The sequence below is a fragment of the Trifolium pratense genome, linkage group LG4 (genome assembly GCF_020283565.1).
Source record: "Trifolium pratense cultivar HEN17-A07 linkage group LG4, ARS_RC_1.1, whole genome shotgun sequence".
NCBI classification, from domain to species: Eukaryota; Viridiplantae; Streptophyta; class Magnoliopsida; order Fabales; family Fabaceae; genus Trifolium; species Trifolium pratense.
Window position 1 is genome coordinate 7,587,695 of NC_060062.1, and position 15,853 is coordinate 7,603,547.

The 15,853-nt window shown below is 31.5% G+C and overlaps 1 protein-coding gene across 1 annotated transcript; it reads left to right on the forward strand.

Annotated features, from left to right (window-relative positions):
• The first annotated feature begins 3,783 nt into the window (after positions 1–3,783).
• On the forward strand, positions 3,784–12,985 carry LOC123919507 (probable terpene synthase 2). The gene is made up of 7 exons (XM_045971423.1): positions 3,784–3,997; positions 5,174–5,453; positions 5,548–5,932; positions 6,826–7,044; positions 7,821–7,962; positions 8,054–8,299; positions 12,522–12,985. Exons 1-7 carry the CDS (start codon positions 3,869–3,871, stop codon positions 12,822–12,824), a joined length of 1,704 nt encoding a protein of 567 aa, XP_045827379.1. The 5' UTR covers positions 3,784–3,868; the 3' UTR covers positions 12,825–12,985.
• The last annotated feature ends 2,868 nt before the right edge of the window (positions 12,986–15,853 follow it).

Sequence of the window (15,853 nt, forward strand, 5' to 3'; positions counted from 1 at the left end):
ATGATTTTCAAAAAAAATTAAAAAATTTATGGATGATCTATACAATATAAACTTTCAATCCAATAGTGAATTTTGTAAAATTCATATTCGGTAGATCACTTGTCTACGGTGGACCACTTATTTTACTTTTTCTTAATAAATGTGATTTTTTATTTTCTCTTATAATTTGGGACGGAGGGAGTATATGTCTTCATGGTCTTGGGAACAAACAAATTACTTTAAAACAATTCAATATGAAATATTTAAGCCACACTTTCACAACTTGGTCTTATATGTTTGTTTTGTTCTATTGGAACCAAATGAGCTGAAATAGAAATTTGGGAAGAAACATGGTATCAGAAAAAATATCAGGTGTGGCAGCTGCTTTTCTAACGACAATAATTAGGATTATCTATCTATGTATGTCTTCATGGCCTCGTGTGTTGTGAATTCGTCTTAAAATCACACCAGTAAACTTGATGATATGTGAAGTAATAGAACAGCAACCAAAACAAGCGGATAAGCAATAATTTAAAGAAAAATCAATTATTTTTATTTTGAAAGTTAAAGATATGAAGCAAATGCACACATAAGACCAATATTATACACATAGTATTATGGACTTGGATTAGGTACAATCGGAACTCATGACTGCACATGCAGTTAATTAGATTAACACTGTTCGATTAAGATAGGACGGTTGATATTTAAAGATCAGAGTTTTAATATTTTAACTGTATTTAAATTTAAAAGCTTTGATTTTAATTAGACAATTCTAATGCACTGCCTGCATTGAATTCGTGTCCATAATATTACTTTGCATACTCCTTAGTAGTTACTCCCTCCGGTCCTTAATATAAGAAGAAATTCATTTTTTAGATATATTGAAAAATTGATGTATCTAAAATATTTTATAGACTAGATACATTCACTTTTCAATGTATCTAAAAAGTCAAATTTTTCTTATAGTAAGGACTAGAGGGGGTAATAGTTGGTTTGTGTCCGGTCATATATAAAAATTACTCTAGTGCAGTTTGTTTATACTGTAATTAATTGAACAATTGACATTGAACTTGATAGGAAGACCACGATTCAATCCCTAACAACTGTGATTGGAAAGAAGCTGTAACTACTTTATGTTAAAACTGATCAAAACTAAACTAAACTTGGGGTGAAAGAAAAAGAAATAATTGAACAATTTGGGGACAAATTGCAATTTGAAGTGGGGGTTATTAAAGACATTAAAATATCATATTACTGTATTATTTAAGGAGAAAAGTGAGGTCAGCTGACCCCAATGTACATTATGTAGATGACGATTCACATTCTGGAGAGTGATTGGATTTGGAATCAAGCGGAAGCATTATTTGATGGCTTTAACTAATATGGAAGATTGGGGCATGTTGCATAAGTTAGTCGTATTATTATAATGAATATAAATTTTATAAAATTGATCGTTAAGTTGTATAATTTTGATCATTCATAATTTTTTAAAAAACACAGAAATTATTTGATATGTTATTGAGACTAATCAAGATTAATAGTATGCAATAAAAATCCATAAATCGTTAATTTTGATGGGTCTCTATAACATATTACAATAAAAACCTACAAGTCACTTTGAGAAAAAAATTTGTACCAAATTATAACTCACTTTACATTACCAATGAAACATTTAATGCTAGTTTTTCTATTATACCCTTCACTATTTATTATTCTTTATTCTTTCAATTCTTCAATTTATCTTTCCTATACCATTAGTGAAGGACAATTTTGTAAACTAACTCATAATTTTTCTTTTCCATACTACATTAACTACATTTCTTAATTTGTGTAATTTAATTTGGTCAAAGTGACTTACATTTTGGAACCGAGGGAGTAAATGATTTTTTTCGATTTTTTTAAACAAATTATGGATGATCTATACGATATAACTTTCAATCAATCGGACGATTTTGTAAAATTCATATTCGTTATAATAATATGGGCAACTTGTGCACCATGAAAGACTTGATGAAGTCTTCCATGTTAAAATTGGCCTATGTTAAAATTGTGCAACTTGTGCACCATGAAACTCGTAGGTAGTGGATGAATACAAATATGGCGCGCGAGAAACTCGTACGTAGCGGATGAATAAAAATAGGGCGCGCGAGAAATTCGTAGGTAGCGGATGAGTAAAAATATGACGCATGAGAAACTCGTAGGTAGTGGATGAGTAAAAATAGGGAGCGCGAGAAACTCGTAGATAGGGGATGAGTAAAAATTTGAATTAGTGGTTTACTTATTTCTAGGAGAAGTGAAGTCAGCTGACTCCAATGTACAATATTAGAATTTAGATGCCTATACTCAACCACAAAAGCTAGCTTGAGAGTTGAGGTTTGCACTATACTTATAAAGGCTATCTTTGTCATATCTCTAGCCAATGTGAGACTTCTAACACACCCTCTCACTTCCAGAACTGAATAAGCTGGAATGTGGGATCAACAACAACGGGTGACCCAAATATGGGAGGTCTCCACAACAAACAACAAATGGATTTAGGATAGACTCTGATACCATATTAGAATTTAGATGCCTATACTCAACCATAAAAGCTAGCCTGAGAGTTGAGGTTTGCACTTCACTTATAAAGGTTATCTTTGCCATATCTCTAGCCAATGTAGGACTTCTAACATACAACATGTAGATTCGTACCTCATCTACCTAATTTACATCTTGAATCAAGATTCTTGATTGAAAATAAAACATAGAGGAAGCATAATTATATGATGGTTGAAAGCAGGGTAAAATATACAAATAACAAATAATATATTTTAAAATCTACTATTTTGTTCTTAAATATAAGACTTTATTGAGAAAATTATGGAGATTATAAAAGTTGATTGTAATATCAAATTTGTTGATAATTAGAGGTGGAGCTGAGCTTGGGCTCGACAAGGCCACGACCCGTCCCAAATTTTTTTGAAAAATATTATAGTGAGACAATTAATACTTATAAATTTTTTGATCTCATATTAATTGGGAGCATATTGTCTCCCGTGAAATAAATGTCCAGTCAAATTTCATCCATTGATTTAGGCAAGAGAGAGAAATGAACAAAAAAAAAAGATGAATTCAAGGGTTGGGATCTTCACCGGACTCCCTGCAGTGGAAACTGCACGAGAGACAATCAAGCAGCCTTGGATTTTGTTTTTGTGCTCAAAGTTGTGGGGTTCAACACTATTGATATCATATTAATTAGAGATGCATGTTGGCCTAGTGGTTTGTAACAGCCTTGGATTTTGTTTTTGTGCTCAAAGTTGTGGGGTTCAACACCCTATTAATCCATTTTTTAATTTATTTATTTCCATATATTTTGTTCAATTACTAGTTTAAAGACCCGTGAATTCTCATGGATCATTGACTTTTATTTAATATTTAAGTTTGTCATTATATTATGGTAGAAAATTTATTTAGAATAAAATATTTAAAAATTTGATATATAATTAATATTGTTAAAATATAAGTGAAACTATTGTGCTATTTTTTGTAAAACGTTTTAATATACTTGAAATTATTTTCTGTCAATTGGTTGTCAATATACTTGAAATTAACAAGGAACACGTTTTTTAGCAAAATTATGGTAGCAAATCACGTTTTTTCTTGTAGTGAACTTATTAAATGAATAAATTTGATTATAATTATCAATGATAAATTATCCAATTTTTTATGTATCCGTCACAAATAATAATTCCGTGTATATTTTTTAATAAAAATTTAGAAATTTGATCAACAATATTTTGAGTAGTATTTATATTGCTAGGCCAATAATCGCTTATGCTCACAAAAACTAGTCTCCAACTTTGATACCATCACACCAGTTTATCATCATAGAATAGAATCTAAGACAATGTCAACTTCCCTACCAGTTGATTCAAGCCAACATGCAGTCCCATACATCAAGCGACCAAATACAAATTTTCGTCCTAGCGTTTGGGGAGATTTTTTTCTTCAATATGATTCTGATTCTGAATCAACGGTAATGCTATTCACTTTAACACTATGTTTGTTTTGATAGATTTATGAGAGAGAGAAATAAAGAAGAGAGAAATAGTAAAGAAATAAGGTATTTCTTTAGTTTGGATAAAGGGAGAAATAAGGAGAGAGAGAAATTTTTTAGGTGGGTCCCATGCCAAAAGAAATCTCTCCTCAATAGGTGAGATTTGTGAATTGAAGGAGTGGAGAGATGCATTTTCCCACAATGTCCTTCTCCTTATTTTATTTTTTTTAGTTTTAATATTCAACTTTATTTTTTATTTTTTTAAATATGAAGGATAAATTAGTCTTTTTCATTTTTATTAATTTCTCTCTATTCATATTTCTACTCATCCTCTTCTCTATTTCTATTCATCCAAACAATATAGAATTTCCACTCAACTTCTCTCTTATTTCTATCTTTTTTATTTCTCTCTTCACTATTTCTTTCTTTCCTATTTCTTTGAACATCCAAACACAGTGTAAAAGTAAAAGTGTGCATTAGCTATAGTAAGCTACACATTTTTACTTTAGATAAAAAAACCATTTTCTATTCGTTTAAAAATAAATGAATCTATGTCTTTTTGGATCATTTTGCAACTTAACTCAATTTTTTTTGGGATCTTCTACGGTACATTCGAATAATTTGAATGTACCGGTACATTAAGTCGTTAAATTGATAAATTAGTAATTATTTTTAGGAATTAAAAATTTATTAGCCGATTATTGTATTTTAGAGATAATAATATTATAAGAAAAAACACAATTTCATTGTTTATATGTATGATACTGATTTTTTAACATTTTTTCATTAAAAAAATTCAATATTGACGATTATTAGGAATAAAATTAAGAAAATATCAAATTTTATATTTTTGACAGTTTTGATAAATAATATTCTCTTATTATAATATTTTTTTTTTGTAGAATCTTATTATATAATGTTTTTAATGATATAAAACATGATTTCTCTTAAAAAATATTCATTTATCTACTAATTTAATGACTTGATGTACCGCTACATTAGAAATCATCCAATGTACCATAGAATTTGCCATTTTTTTTTGTTATATTATTTTTATATTTCTTCTAGTTTCAACCTATTTGAATCATCGGCACCAAAATATTTTTCATATGTAACACCTTGTTTCCTTGCGACTATATATATAATTAATTGCAGGAAATCATCAATGACGTGAAGCAACAAGAACAAATGCTAAAAGAAGTGAAAAATATTTTTCTATCTTTCAAGAATGATATCGGACAACAACTAAACTTGATTGACTCATTGAATCGTTTGGGAATATCTTATCATTTTGAAAGTGAAATTGATCAAGTATTAGAACAAATCCACAATAATTTTACTAACAATAAGGAAATAATCAATAAAGAAGGAGATCTTCACTTTCTTGCGTTAGCATTTCGTTTGCTTAGGCAAAAAGGACATCATATTTCACCGGGTAGGTATATAGAAAGTTTTTGTGGTTGAAATATGATGTTACAATATTCATAACATAAGGTTACAATATTAATTTTGTGGGTGAATTTCGACAGAGATATTTCAAAAATTCAAAAGAAATAAAAAAAACTTCGATGAAAAGCTTTCCAAAGATGTACGAGGAATATGGAGCTTGTATGAAGCCGCACAATTAAGGATTCATGGTGAAGTTATATTAGATGAAGCACTTGATTTCACATACACTCATCTTAATTCCTTGATCATCACCAATGATCAATTGATTAGTCCTTTTCTTGGCACACAAATACGTCGCTGCTTAAAAACTCCTCTTCACAAGGGAGTTCCTAGGTTGGAAACAAGGAGTTACATTTCTTCATTAGGTAAAGAACCTTCTCAAAATGAAGTTCTTTTGAATTTTGCAAAAGTAGATTTCAACATGATGCAGAAAATGTACCAAAAAGAAATCGGGAGTATCACCAAGTAAGTATCACAAAGACTCTAAAATATTCTACACCTTTTCTGTTTGTTACAGCTTTTTTAAGAATTTATTTTTTCCTTATAAAAATAATCACTTTCAAAAATATTGCATCCGTTTGTTACAATTTAAAAAAAAATTAGAATCTAAAAATAATCAGAAAATAGCTACAAATGAGAAGCTGCAAAAAGTAGCTTCTCAAATAATAGATTTTTTATGCTTCAAAAAAAAAGATTTTTTAGAGGAGAGAGAAAATAATTGTTAAAAGGTGGAGGTTATTTTGTAATTAAAAAAATTACTTTCACATTTGTATCCAAACAAACAAGATATTTTTTTTAAAAAAAGGTAAATTTGATTACAATAAACAAATACAAAGTAAATTTTACTTTTTTTTTTTATAAAATCTCTAAAAATTAATTTATAAATTATTGAATATTAAAATCACTATTTTTTTTTTTAATTTGTAACAAATGGACATTAAAGGTTATTTTATTAAAAAAATTATTAAAATAAACAAACACAAAGTAAATTTTACTTTTCTATAAAATCTTTAAAAACTAATCTCTAAATTATTGAACATCAAAATTACTATTTTAAGAAGTTGTTTTATGTTTATTAAAAAAATCAGTTGTCAACAATATTTTTTTTGGAGAAACTATTAAAAACAGCTTCTCATTTGGAGCACCTTTTAAATTTTTTTCTTCATATTCTTATTTTTTTAAAATATTTAATAAACAGATAAAAACTTCTAAAAAGTGGAATAAATTGTTTTTTTTTTAAAAAAAACTTTAATAGAAAAGTGATTTCTTATTTTATAGATATTTCTATATACAAATTTTTTTATTGATATTTTTATATTTTCATATGTTATACAAATTTATAAGGTATTATTTTACAGGTGGTGGAATAAATCAGATTTTGGGACAAAAGTCCCTTACGCAAGGGATAGAGTTGTTGAGGGTTACTTTTGGCTATTGGCTTTTTCTTATGAGCCTAGAAATAGCACGGCAAGAAAGTTAGGGTCAAAGTTGATATTATGTATTTCTCTTTTAGATGATACTTATGATGCCTTTGCCACGGTTGAAGAACTTGAAATTTTTACACAGGCCATCCAAAGGTTGATTTCAATCTATTCAAATATTCTATAATATCTTTTCTCAATTAAATCACATGATTTTTATTTTCTCGAAAATTTAATTTTAATATACTATTTGTGTAACATAGTATTCCATGCAATTGTTTCAATGTGAATTTATTCTGTATATCTCATTATCAACTCTTTTAACTTTAACATATATCTAATGCATTTAAAGTAACTCCTACATCTACGATGCAGTGTAAAGAAAAAGGAATCTAGCAAAGTAATTTTAGTATGAGTACTATATTGGCGATTTGGATTGAGAGCAGTCACTGCTTGGTGCAGTCATGTCATCTGGACCGTCCAATTTAGATTTTATCACTAAATAAGGACCGTTCGATTTAGATCAAATGGCTATAAAGTTGTTGACTGTATGCAGTCACTGATATGTGACTGCACAGAACCCGAATCCCTATATATATTGGCGGTTGCGGTGCGTGCAGTAGCGCAATACAACTAATGTGCTCATTAATTATGCTGTGACAACTAATGGGCTCAACTAATGACCACCAACTATATAAATGACTTTAAAAGTGATAATTACATTAATGTCAAACAATAATAATGATATGATGGTTATGAATGATTGACGGTATAAAAATTCTTTACACTAGTCATGTATATGAATTTATAATACAATTCATTATATATATATATATATATATATATATATATATATATATATATATATATATATATATATATACTTTCCTTTTACTCATTATATAATCATTTTTTTCCTTTGTGAATTTCAGATGGGATATTAATCTCATTCAATCCCTTCCAGAGTGCATGAAAGTTGTATTTACTACAATTTTAGAATTGTGGGATGAGTATGAGGCAACAATTCTTGAAAGTGGAAAATTAAGTTTGCTTTTAGACTATGTTAAAGAAGATGTAGGCTTCCAAATTCCATAACTAATCCCATGCTCATAATTTTCATCTTTCAAATAATTATATGATAAATATTTTTCTTTTCTTTTATTAGTTTTATAAATTGGCAAATGCCTACTTGATTGAAGCAAAATGGTGCAATGAAGGATATATTCCAACATATGATGAATACAAGGCTAATGGAATTAAGTCTTCTGCACTCCCACTTCTACTATTATCTTTTATTGGGCTTGGAGAATTTTCAAACAAAGAGTTGCTTGATTGGATTTTCAGCGATCCTAAAATCATAGATGCTACATCAACTATTGCCAGACTCGTGGATGACATGGGCTCACATAAGGTATGTTAGTTTTATATTTTGTGTTCATGTTGATTAGGAGTGTACATGAATTGGACAAATTCGGTCAATCCGGTCAAACTCACCTAATCCAACCCAAAAAATTGGGTTGGGTCGGGTAATTGGGTGAATATGGATTTTAAAAGTGAAAAACCCATGAAAAAATCGGGTTTCGGGTAAAACCAGACCCAACCCAAAAAACCACTGACCCACCAGTGTTATGGTTTTTTGAAATATTTTTTATGAAAATACTAAAAGTTTTGTCATTTGATCGTTAAATATTTTTATAGTTAAAATAAGTTATACTATTTTTAAGAAAATAAAAAAATTGAATAATTTTTATAAATAAATATGATAATTCATCGCACTATTTTTAAAAATAAAAAGATTGAATAATTTTTATATATAAATATGACAATTCATTGCACTATTTTTAATAACGTTACACTATGAAAATATATAATGGAACGTACAATAATTAATTTCAATTAGGCTTAAATGCACTTTTGATCCCTCTATTTTCAAAAAAATGAAGTTCCCTATTTTAAAAACCAACTTTTTAGTCCCCCAATTTTTTTATTTTTTTAAAATTTTGATCCCCCATTCCATTTTAAGGCTAATTTTGTTGATGTGGCATTGTCACTAATGCATATCGGCGTCCACGTGGACAAATTTAATATCCATGTCATTATTTGTTTTTAATTCAATAAAACTTATTTTATAAAATAATTTAATTAATAAAAGATTGGTTAGCGGCGCAGCTTGTTGCCCGTTTGCCTTCCATTCAAGTGTAATTATCCTACGTGTATATATATATAATTAAAAATTTAATTAAACCTAAGAAAGTTCATTAAAATAAAAAAATCCAAAAATTCACAACCTCTAATTTATTAAACCTAAGAAAAAACAAACAATCACAACATGAACATGATCCTCTTTGATTCATATCAAACAATTGCATATTGAAAGCAAGTTTTGTATTTCAAGAACCTTCAACTTTCATCATCATCCAACTTTATATAAAACCAATCTAGAATTAAACTTCAAACTTAAAACAATTTTGGGATTTTCATTCAAACTCATCCAAAGTCATAGATAGTTTAAAGAGTATGAGTAATTTCTATTGAAACACAAAATCATCTCTAATTTCTTTTCGTTTTTAAAAATCCAAAAATTGTTGAGTTTGAACGGAAACCATAGGATTAGTGAAATTCATAAGGAAGGATTCTCTTCGACGGTTAATAAAATTCTAGTAGTTGAAGGTTTGATAATTAGGGTTTCAAATTTCATATTTTATAAGATTTAACGATTATTATTTCAGTTGAATATATAATTCTAACAATTAAAATATTTTATAAATAAAGTTTTATTGAATTTAAAAATATATAATAATGACATGGATATTAAATTTGTCCACATGAATGTTGTCACGTCATTAGTTACAAGGCCACATCAATAAAATTAAGCACAAAATAGGATGGGGATCAAAACTCAAAAAAAATGAAAATAGGGGGACTAAAAAGTTGGTTTTTAAAATAGGGGACCAAAACTTCATTTTTTTGAAAATAGGGGACCAAAAGTGCATTTAAGCCTTTCAATTATTTTCTTGTCCGAAACGCTCCCATTCCCAAATATGTTTGACATCTGTTTGAAGTTGTTGATGATTTGTCTTTTCACAAATGTGTTCTTGTTTCATTTTTTGTTATTGATTTTTAAATTAATGAGTTGTTTTTTTACTGAATTTTTAACTATAATTATCTGCTGAATGTTGGTTAAACTTGTTGCTGGATTTTGTAAGAATTTTTGTATGCTTCTGTTACTGATTTTATAGAATTGTTTTGTTGAATATAATGATTTCTCCGTTACGGTTTTTCCACCTCTTCTTCTATAGTAATTAATTAATTTTTTTTTCAAAAGAAAAGGAATTGGATTAAATAAGGCATAAGGCATGCCCAAAACAATACAAGCACATCCTAAAATTCGATCATTATACATAGGCAGTAAACCCCTTTACTAGATATCTAAACCTTGACACACCTTCCCCATAATTCTATGCCAATACAACAGGGTAGAAACGACATAAATAACAGCCAATACAACAATGGAGAAGCTAAAGAACTATCAGCTTCCGATGCTAAATACAACTAGAGCGAACACCCTTCCGGTAAAAACGAAACTAGCTCCAGAGCAACAAAACACCACCAGATCCAGCTGAAAGGCGAGAACTTAATTAGTATCAAATCAGGATCTCGTTCCAAGACACCAAAAGGGCTTCAGAATTCGAGAAAAAGAAAGCAACAAATTCTCAGATTGAAGCCAAACGAGCAAGGATCGTGAGATCAACCGAAACGACACTAAACAAGAGAACACCAAATCCAACTGAGTTTTGTGGATAAAAAACCACCAAATACTATACCGGCAACTTACTAAAACAACCTCGAGCTGCTACAAGTCAAACATCCACACATCTTAGACATGCTCTAGGATTCAAGTACCATTGAGCAATGCCATAATCTATGCTATTTGATTTGAGATTTAACCAATTCCATGAATATCTTTTCACCTCTTCAACCATCTTATCCAAGCAAATATCCTTGATTTTAAACACCTTTTCATTTCTTGATTTCCAAATGATCCACATATCAGCAAACCAAATCACACTGACTCTTGAAGAAACTACTCTTCCGCTGCTGACCAGACCTTCAGATTGGTCTAGATGAGCCATTGCTTCGTTATGTAAAGCTGAATAGCATCCAAGCCACCTGCTAACATTATACCACAGACCTGCAAAAGTTGGACACTCGAAAAAAAGATGAGATAACGATTCTTCCATCCCACAATTTCCAACACATTGGGTTGCCCCTTGACTAAAGACCCCTCTCCTAACTAAATTATCTTTAGTAGCTATTCTATTATGGAAAATTCTCCATACTAAGCATGACACTTTCGGCGGAACCAACTTGTGTCAAGCTCTCGCCCAAGATGGGCTTGACACACGTTGGGCTCCAGCCATAATAGAATTATAGGCATCCTTCACCGAGTATCCATTTGGAAACTCCTGAATATCACTCTCTACGCTATTAATGTCTTTCCACCAACAAGAACTACCATTTCCACCTTCCCTAATACCTTCCCCAAACACTCCATATCTATTTGACAGAGCTCTCAGCCACAACCCTTCACTTTTAGATTTTAATTTCCATACCCATTTACCTAAGAGTGCCAAAGCCCTCAAATTTTTTATCCCCAACCCACCCTCATCTAATGGCCTACAAAATTTGTCCCATTTTACCCAATTTATTTTTCTCTCATTCTCAATCCCTCCCCATAAAAAATTCTTGAACAAAGATTCAAGTTTAGAAATTATACCTGACGGAGCCTTGAAAAAAATAGAGGAAATAGACTGGAATACCTGACAAGACTGATTTTGATATTACCACACGACCACCGATGGACAACTGTTTATGCTTCCAACTTGACAATCTGGATCTCACTGAATCTATCACTGGCTGCCATGTTGATAATCTTCGCGGATTAGCACCAATCAGTAAGCCAAGATATTTGAAGGGAGTACTTCCTATTTTGCAATTTAATATATTCGCAGCTTCTTCCAACCAATTCTGATCAATATTAATCCCTACCAGAAGACATTTATGAAAATTGACTTTTAGCCCAGATATTAATTCAAACAGCAGAAGGTTTGCCTTAATTATAGGAATATTGCTCCAGCTCTTCTCTCCAATTATTAAGGTGCCATCTGCGTATTGAAGATGCTAAAAATATTCCTCTCCCCTCTCAAATTTGAAACCGGAGAACTTACCCAACTCCAATGCTTTCCTCATCAAGAGGTTAAACCCTTCAGCTGCAATAAGAAAGAGAAACAGAGACATTGGGTCCCCTTGTTGTCTCAACCCGCGACCCATACCAAACTCCTTCGTGGGGCTTCCATTTACCAACACAGAGATTGAGGCTGACTTTAAGCATTCAGATATCCACCTTCTCCACTTCTCATGGAAACCAATCTTTAGCATGACAAAATCAAGAAACTCCCAATCAACTGAGTCATACGCCTTTTCAAAGTCTACTTTAAACATAAGAATTTCTTTTTTATTCCTTTTGGCCTCATCTACTAGTAATGGCCCTTTGAATAGTATTGAGCAAAACGTTTTTACACTTAATATAAAATTGAAGAGTATCTAACGAGGCTTTTGCTTTATATTTATAGTTTGAGCAGCAAAGAGTGCATGTTGCTTCTTCAGTTGAATGTTGCATGAAGCAGTATGACATGTCACTACAAGAAGCTTATAAATTCATTTTCAAAGATATTGAAGATTATTGGATAGTTATGAATGAAGAGTGCCTCAACTTAGACATCCCAAGTCCAGTGCTTGAAAGTATTCTTAATGTGGCGCGAGCATCTGAATTTGTATACGAAAACTTTCAAGATAAATATACAAATGGGGAATTGATGAAAGACTCCATTGATATACTAATTCTAGATCCTATAAGCATTGAGAAATGTGAGTAGGATAAGCAAAATAAGATATAATAAGTGGGTTAATTTAATGTTTTATATATACATCTATGTATTTGCTTAATTGTTAATCATTTGTATTGCGACTGTTAGGTGTTTTCTCCTTAAATTAGTAGAACTAAGGTTATCCTCCTTAAGGGAGTCTATTGGGACTATCAGGTGTTTTCTCCTTGAATTAGTCTGATCAGATTGGATCTTTTATTTATTTGTCATACAAAATCAAACCGATCCGTGAATAATTTTTTTTGGGTCGGATGAACTTTTAGTTCGAAACTCATCCAACCCGAATAGCGAGCATCCCCTATTTCCGACAAAAGAAAACGGAAAAAAAACATAATTTTTTTTATAATATAAATATTTAATAAAAAAGTTTACGATTTGGATATCCAAAAACCGATCCAAATTAAACCACATAAAATTGGATCGGATCATATTGGATTTTTTTTATATTTGTCATTCAAAACAGAACTGAACCGTAAATAAACTAATTTTTAAATCCGGTGAATTTTTTCTTCAAAACCGATCTAAACCGAACAGTTAGCACCCTTATATTAAAAAAAAATATGTAAAAAAAAAAAGTAAAAATAGGAGGCACCCTTTGCATGGGCGCTAGAGCTGTCAAAATGGGCTAGCCCGAATGTGCCGGCCCGCCAAACCCAATTTTTTTCCGGGCTCGGGCTTTGAAAAATCCTAGCCCGAATTATTTCCGAGCTTTTTAGCTGGCCCAACAAAGTCCGATTAAAATATGGGCTAGCCCGAATGGCGCGGCCCGCAAGCCCGAAAAAAATAAAATTTAAAAAATAAAATAAAATATAAATATAAATAATTTGTTTTGGATGATTTGAAATTAGTTTGTAATATAAATTATAAAACACAGTCCGCTACTTAAGTAGCAGATGAGTAAAAATAGGGCACCCAAGAAACTCGTAGGTAGCGGATGAGTAAAAAATAGGACACGCGAGAAACTCGTACGTAGCGGATGAGTAAAAATAGGGCGCGCGAGAAAGTCGTAGGTAGCGGATGGGTAAAAATATGATGCACGAGAAACTCGTAAGTAGCGGATGTGTAAAAATAGGGCACGAGAAACTTGTAGGTAGGGTTGGTAACAAGCTAGGCCAGGCCTTGATAGGCCTGAGCCTGACCTACAATTTTTCTTCAGACCTGAGCCTGGCCTGCGGCCTATCAAATGTTATCTTTTTTGGCCTGGCCTGAGCCTTTTAAAAGCCTGGCCTGACCTTGTAGCCTACTTAAAAGCCTGTGTTACATTAAAGTTTCTCTATATAGTCTTTTTAAATAGGCTAAACAGGCCTTAAAAAGTTCAAATTTAAATTTTTATAATTTCTACAACATTAAGAAAAATATAATAATATGATTAGCACAATAATTAAAAACTAATAAAATAAATATATTTTATCTGTTTTGTCAAAAAAAAAATTCTCTGATATTTTGTATTTATATAAATAATATTTTTTTATAATATATAAATAATAATATTATATAAATAATAATTATTATAAACAGGCCGGCCTATCAGGCTTCGTAGGCCTTTTTAGAAGCCTAAGCCTGGCCTATTTTTGTAAACAGGCCGTTTTCAAAGCCTAAGCCTGGCATTTTTAATAACCAGGCCAGGCCAGACCGAAGGCCCCTGTAGGCCGCATGACCTATTCCCAACCTTACTCGTAGGTAGTGGATGAGTAAAAATAGGGCGCGCGAGAAACTCGTACGTAGTGGATGAATAAAAATATGGCGCGCGAGAAACTCGTACGTAGCGGATGAATAAAAATAGGGCGCGCGAGAAACTCGTACGTAGCGGATGAGTAAAAATAGGGCGCGCGAGAAAGTCGTAGGTAGCGGATGAGTAAAAATATGACGCACGAGAAACTCGTAGCTAGTGGATGAGTAAAAATAAGGCGCGCGAGAAACTCGTAGATAGGGGATGAGTAAAAATACGGCGCGCGAGAATTATTATATATATATATATATATATATATATATATGGGGGCTGCTAATTTAGACCCAGTTAGGTCTAAATTAGCAAAGTGCACCTTTTGAGTTAGACCAAAATACCCATTCTTTTTATTTTTGACAAAGTATAGCAACAGGGACATATATGTAATTTCCATGATAAAAACACGCGCCCCCCATATCTCGCGAGCCCCCCATACCATTTCACCAAATCAGTTTCACGCGCCCCAAAAGAATGTAATCAACGCGCCGCATCTCTAAACTCATCGCAGATCCAACGAAAACCACCATCATCATCATCATCGCAGCCACCGTCCACCGTCACGATTCAACGAAACCATCATCATCATCATCGCAACCACCATCGTTCTCTTTAATTTCAGAGAATCAACGATTCAACGAAACCATCATCATCATCATCATCATCGCAACCACCATCAACATCGCAATTCAACGATCCAACGAAAACACCATCAACATCATCATCGCAACATACGGTATCCCTTCCATCTCTTGTATCTGTAATTCTATTTCATTTTTGTTCTGAATCTGAACTTTAATTGTGCGTTTTTGTTTTTATTTATGAAATTGTGTGTGTGGAAAACTATGAAACCATTTTGCTACTATAATGGTTTCATTCAATTGGGTCTACCTATGGTTTTGAAGAATTAACAAAAGTCAGGGATGAATAAATACTAGTCACTGATATTTGGATGAAACCATTGTGAATGTAGAATGGTTTCACTAATAAATAATCACTGATGTTCGGAGTCCTAATGGCTTTTTGACTAAGTTGTGAATATTTTATACTGATATTTGGATGAAACCATTGTGAATGTAGAATGGTTTCAGAGAGCTGTTTCCAAATGTTCGACTTGCTCTTGTCTCTTTTGTGGCATTTCTCATTTCTTTAACTCATGCATATGCATCATCTCCTCATAATTGGCTCTGTGTAAATAGCTATCTTGGTTAGTGGCATGACAAACAAGGAACACGACTAATAGCTCCACGACCTGTGGACTTCAGTAGACTTGAGAAAAACTCGACTAACTCGTATT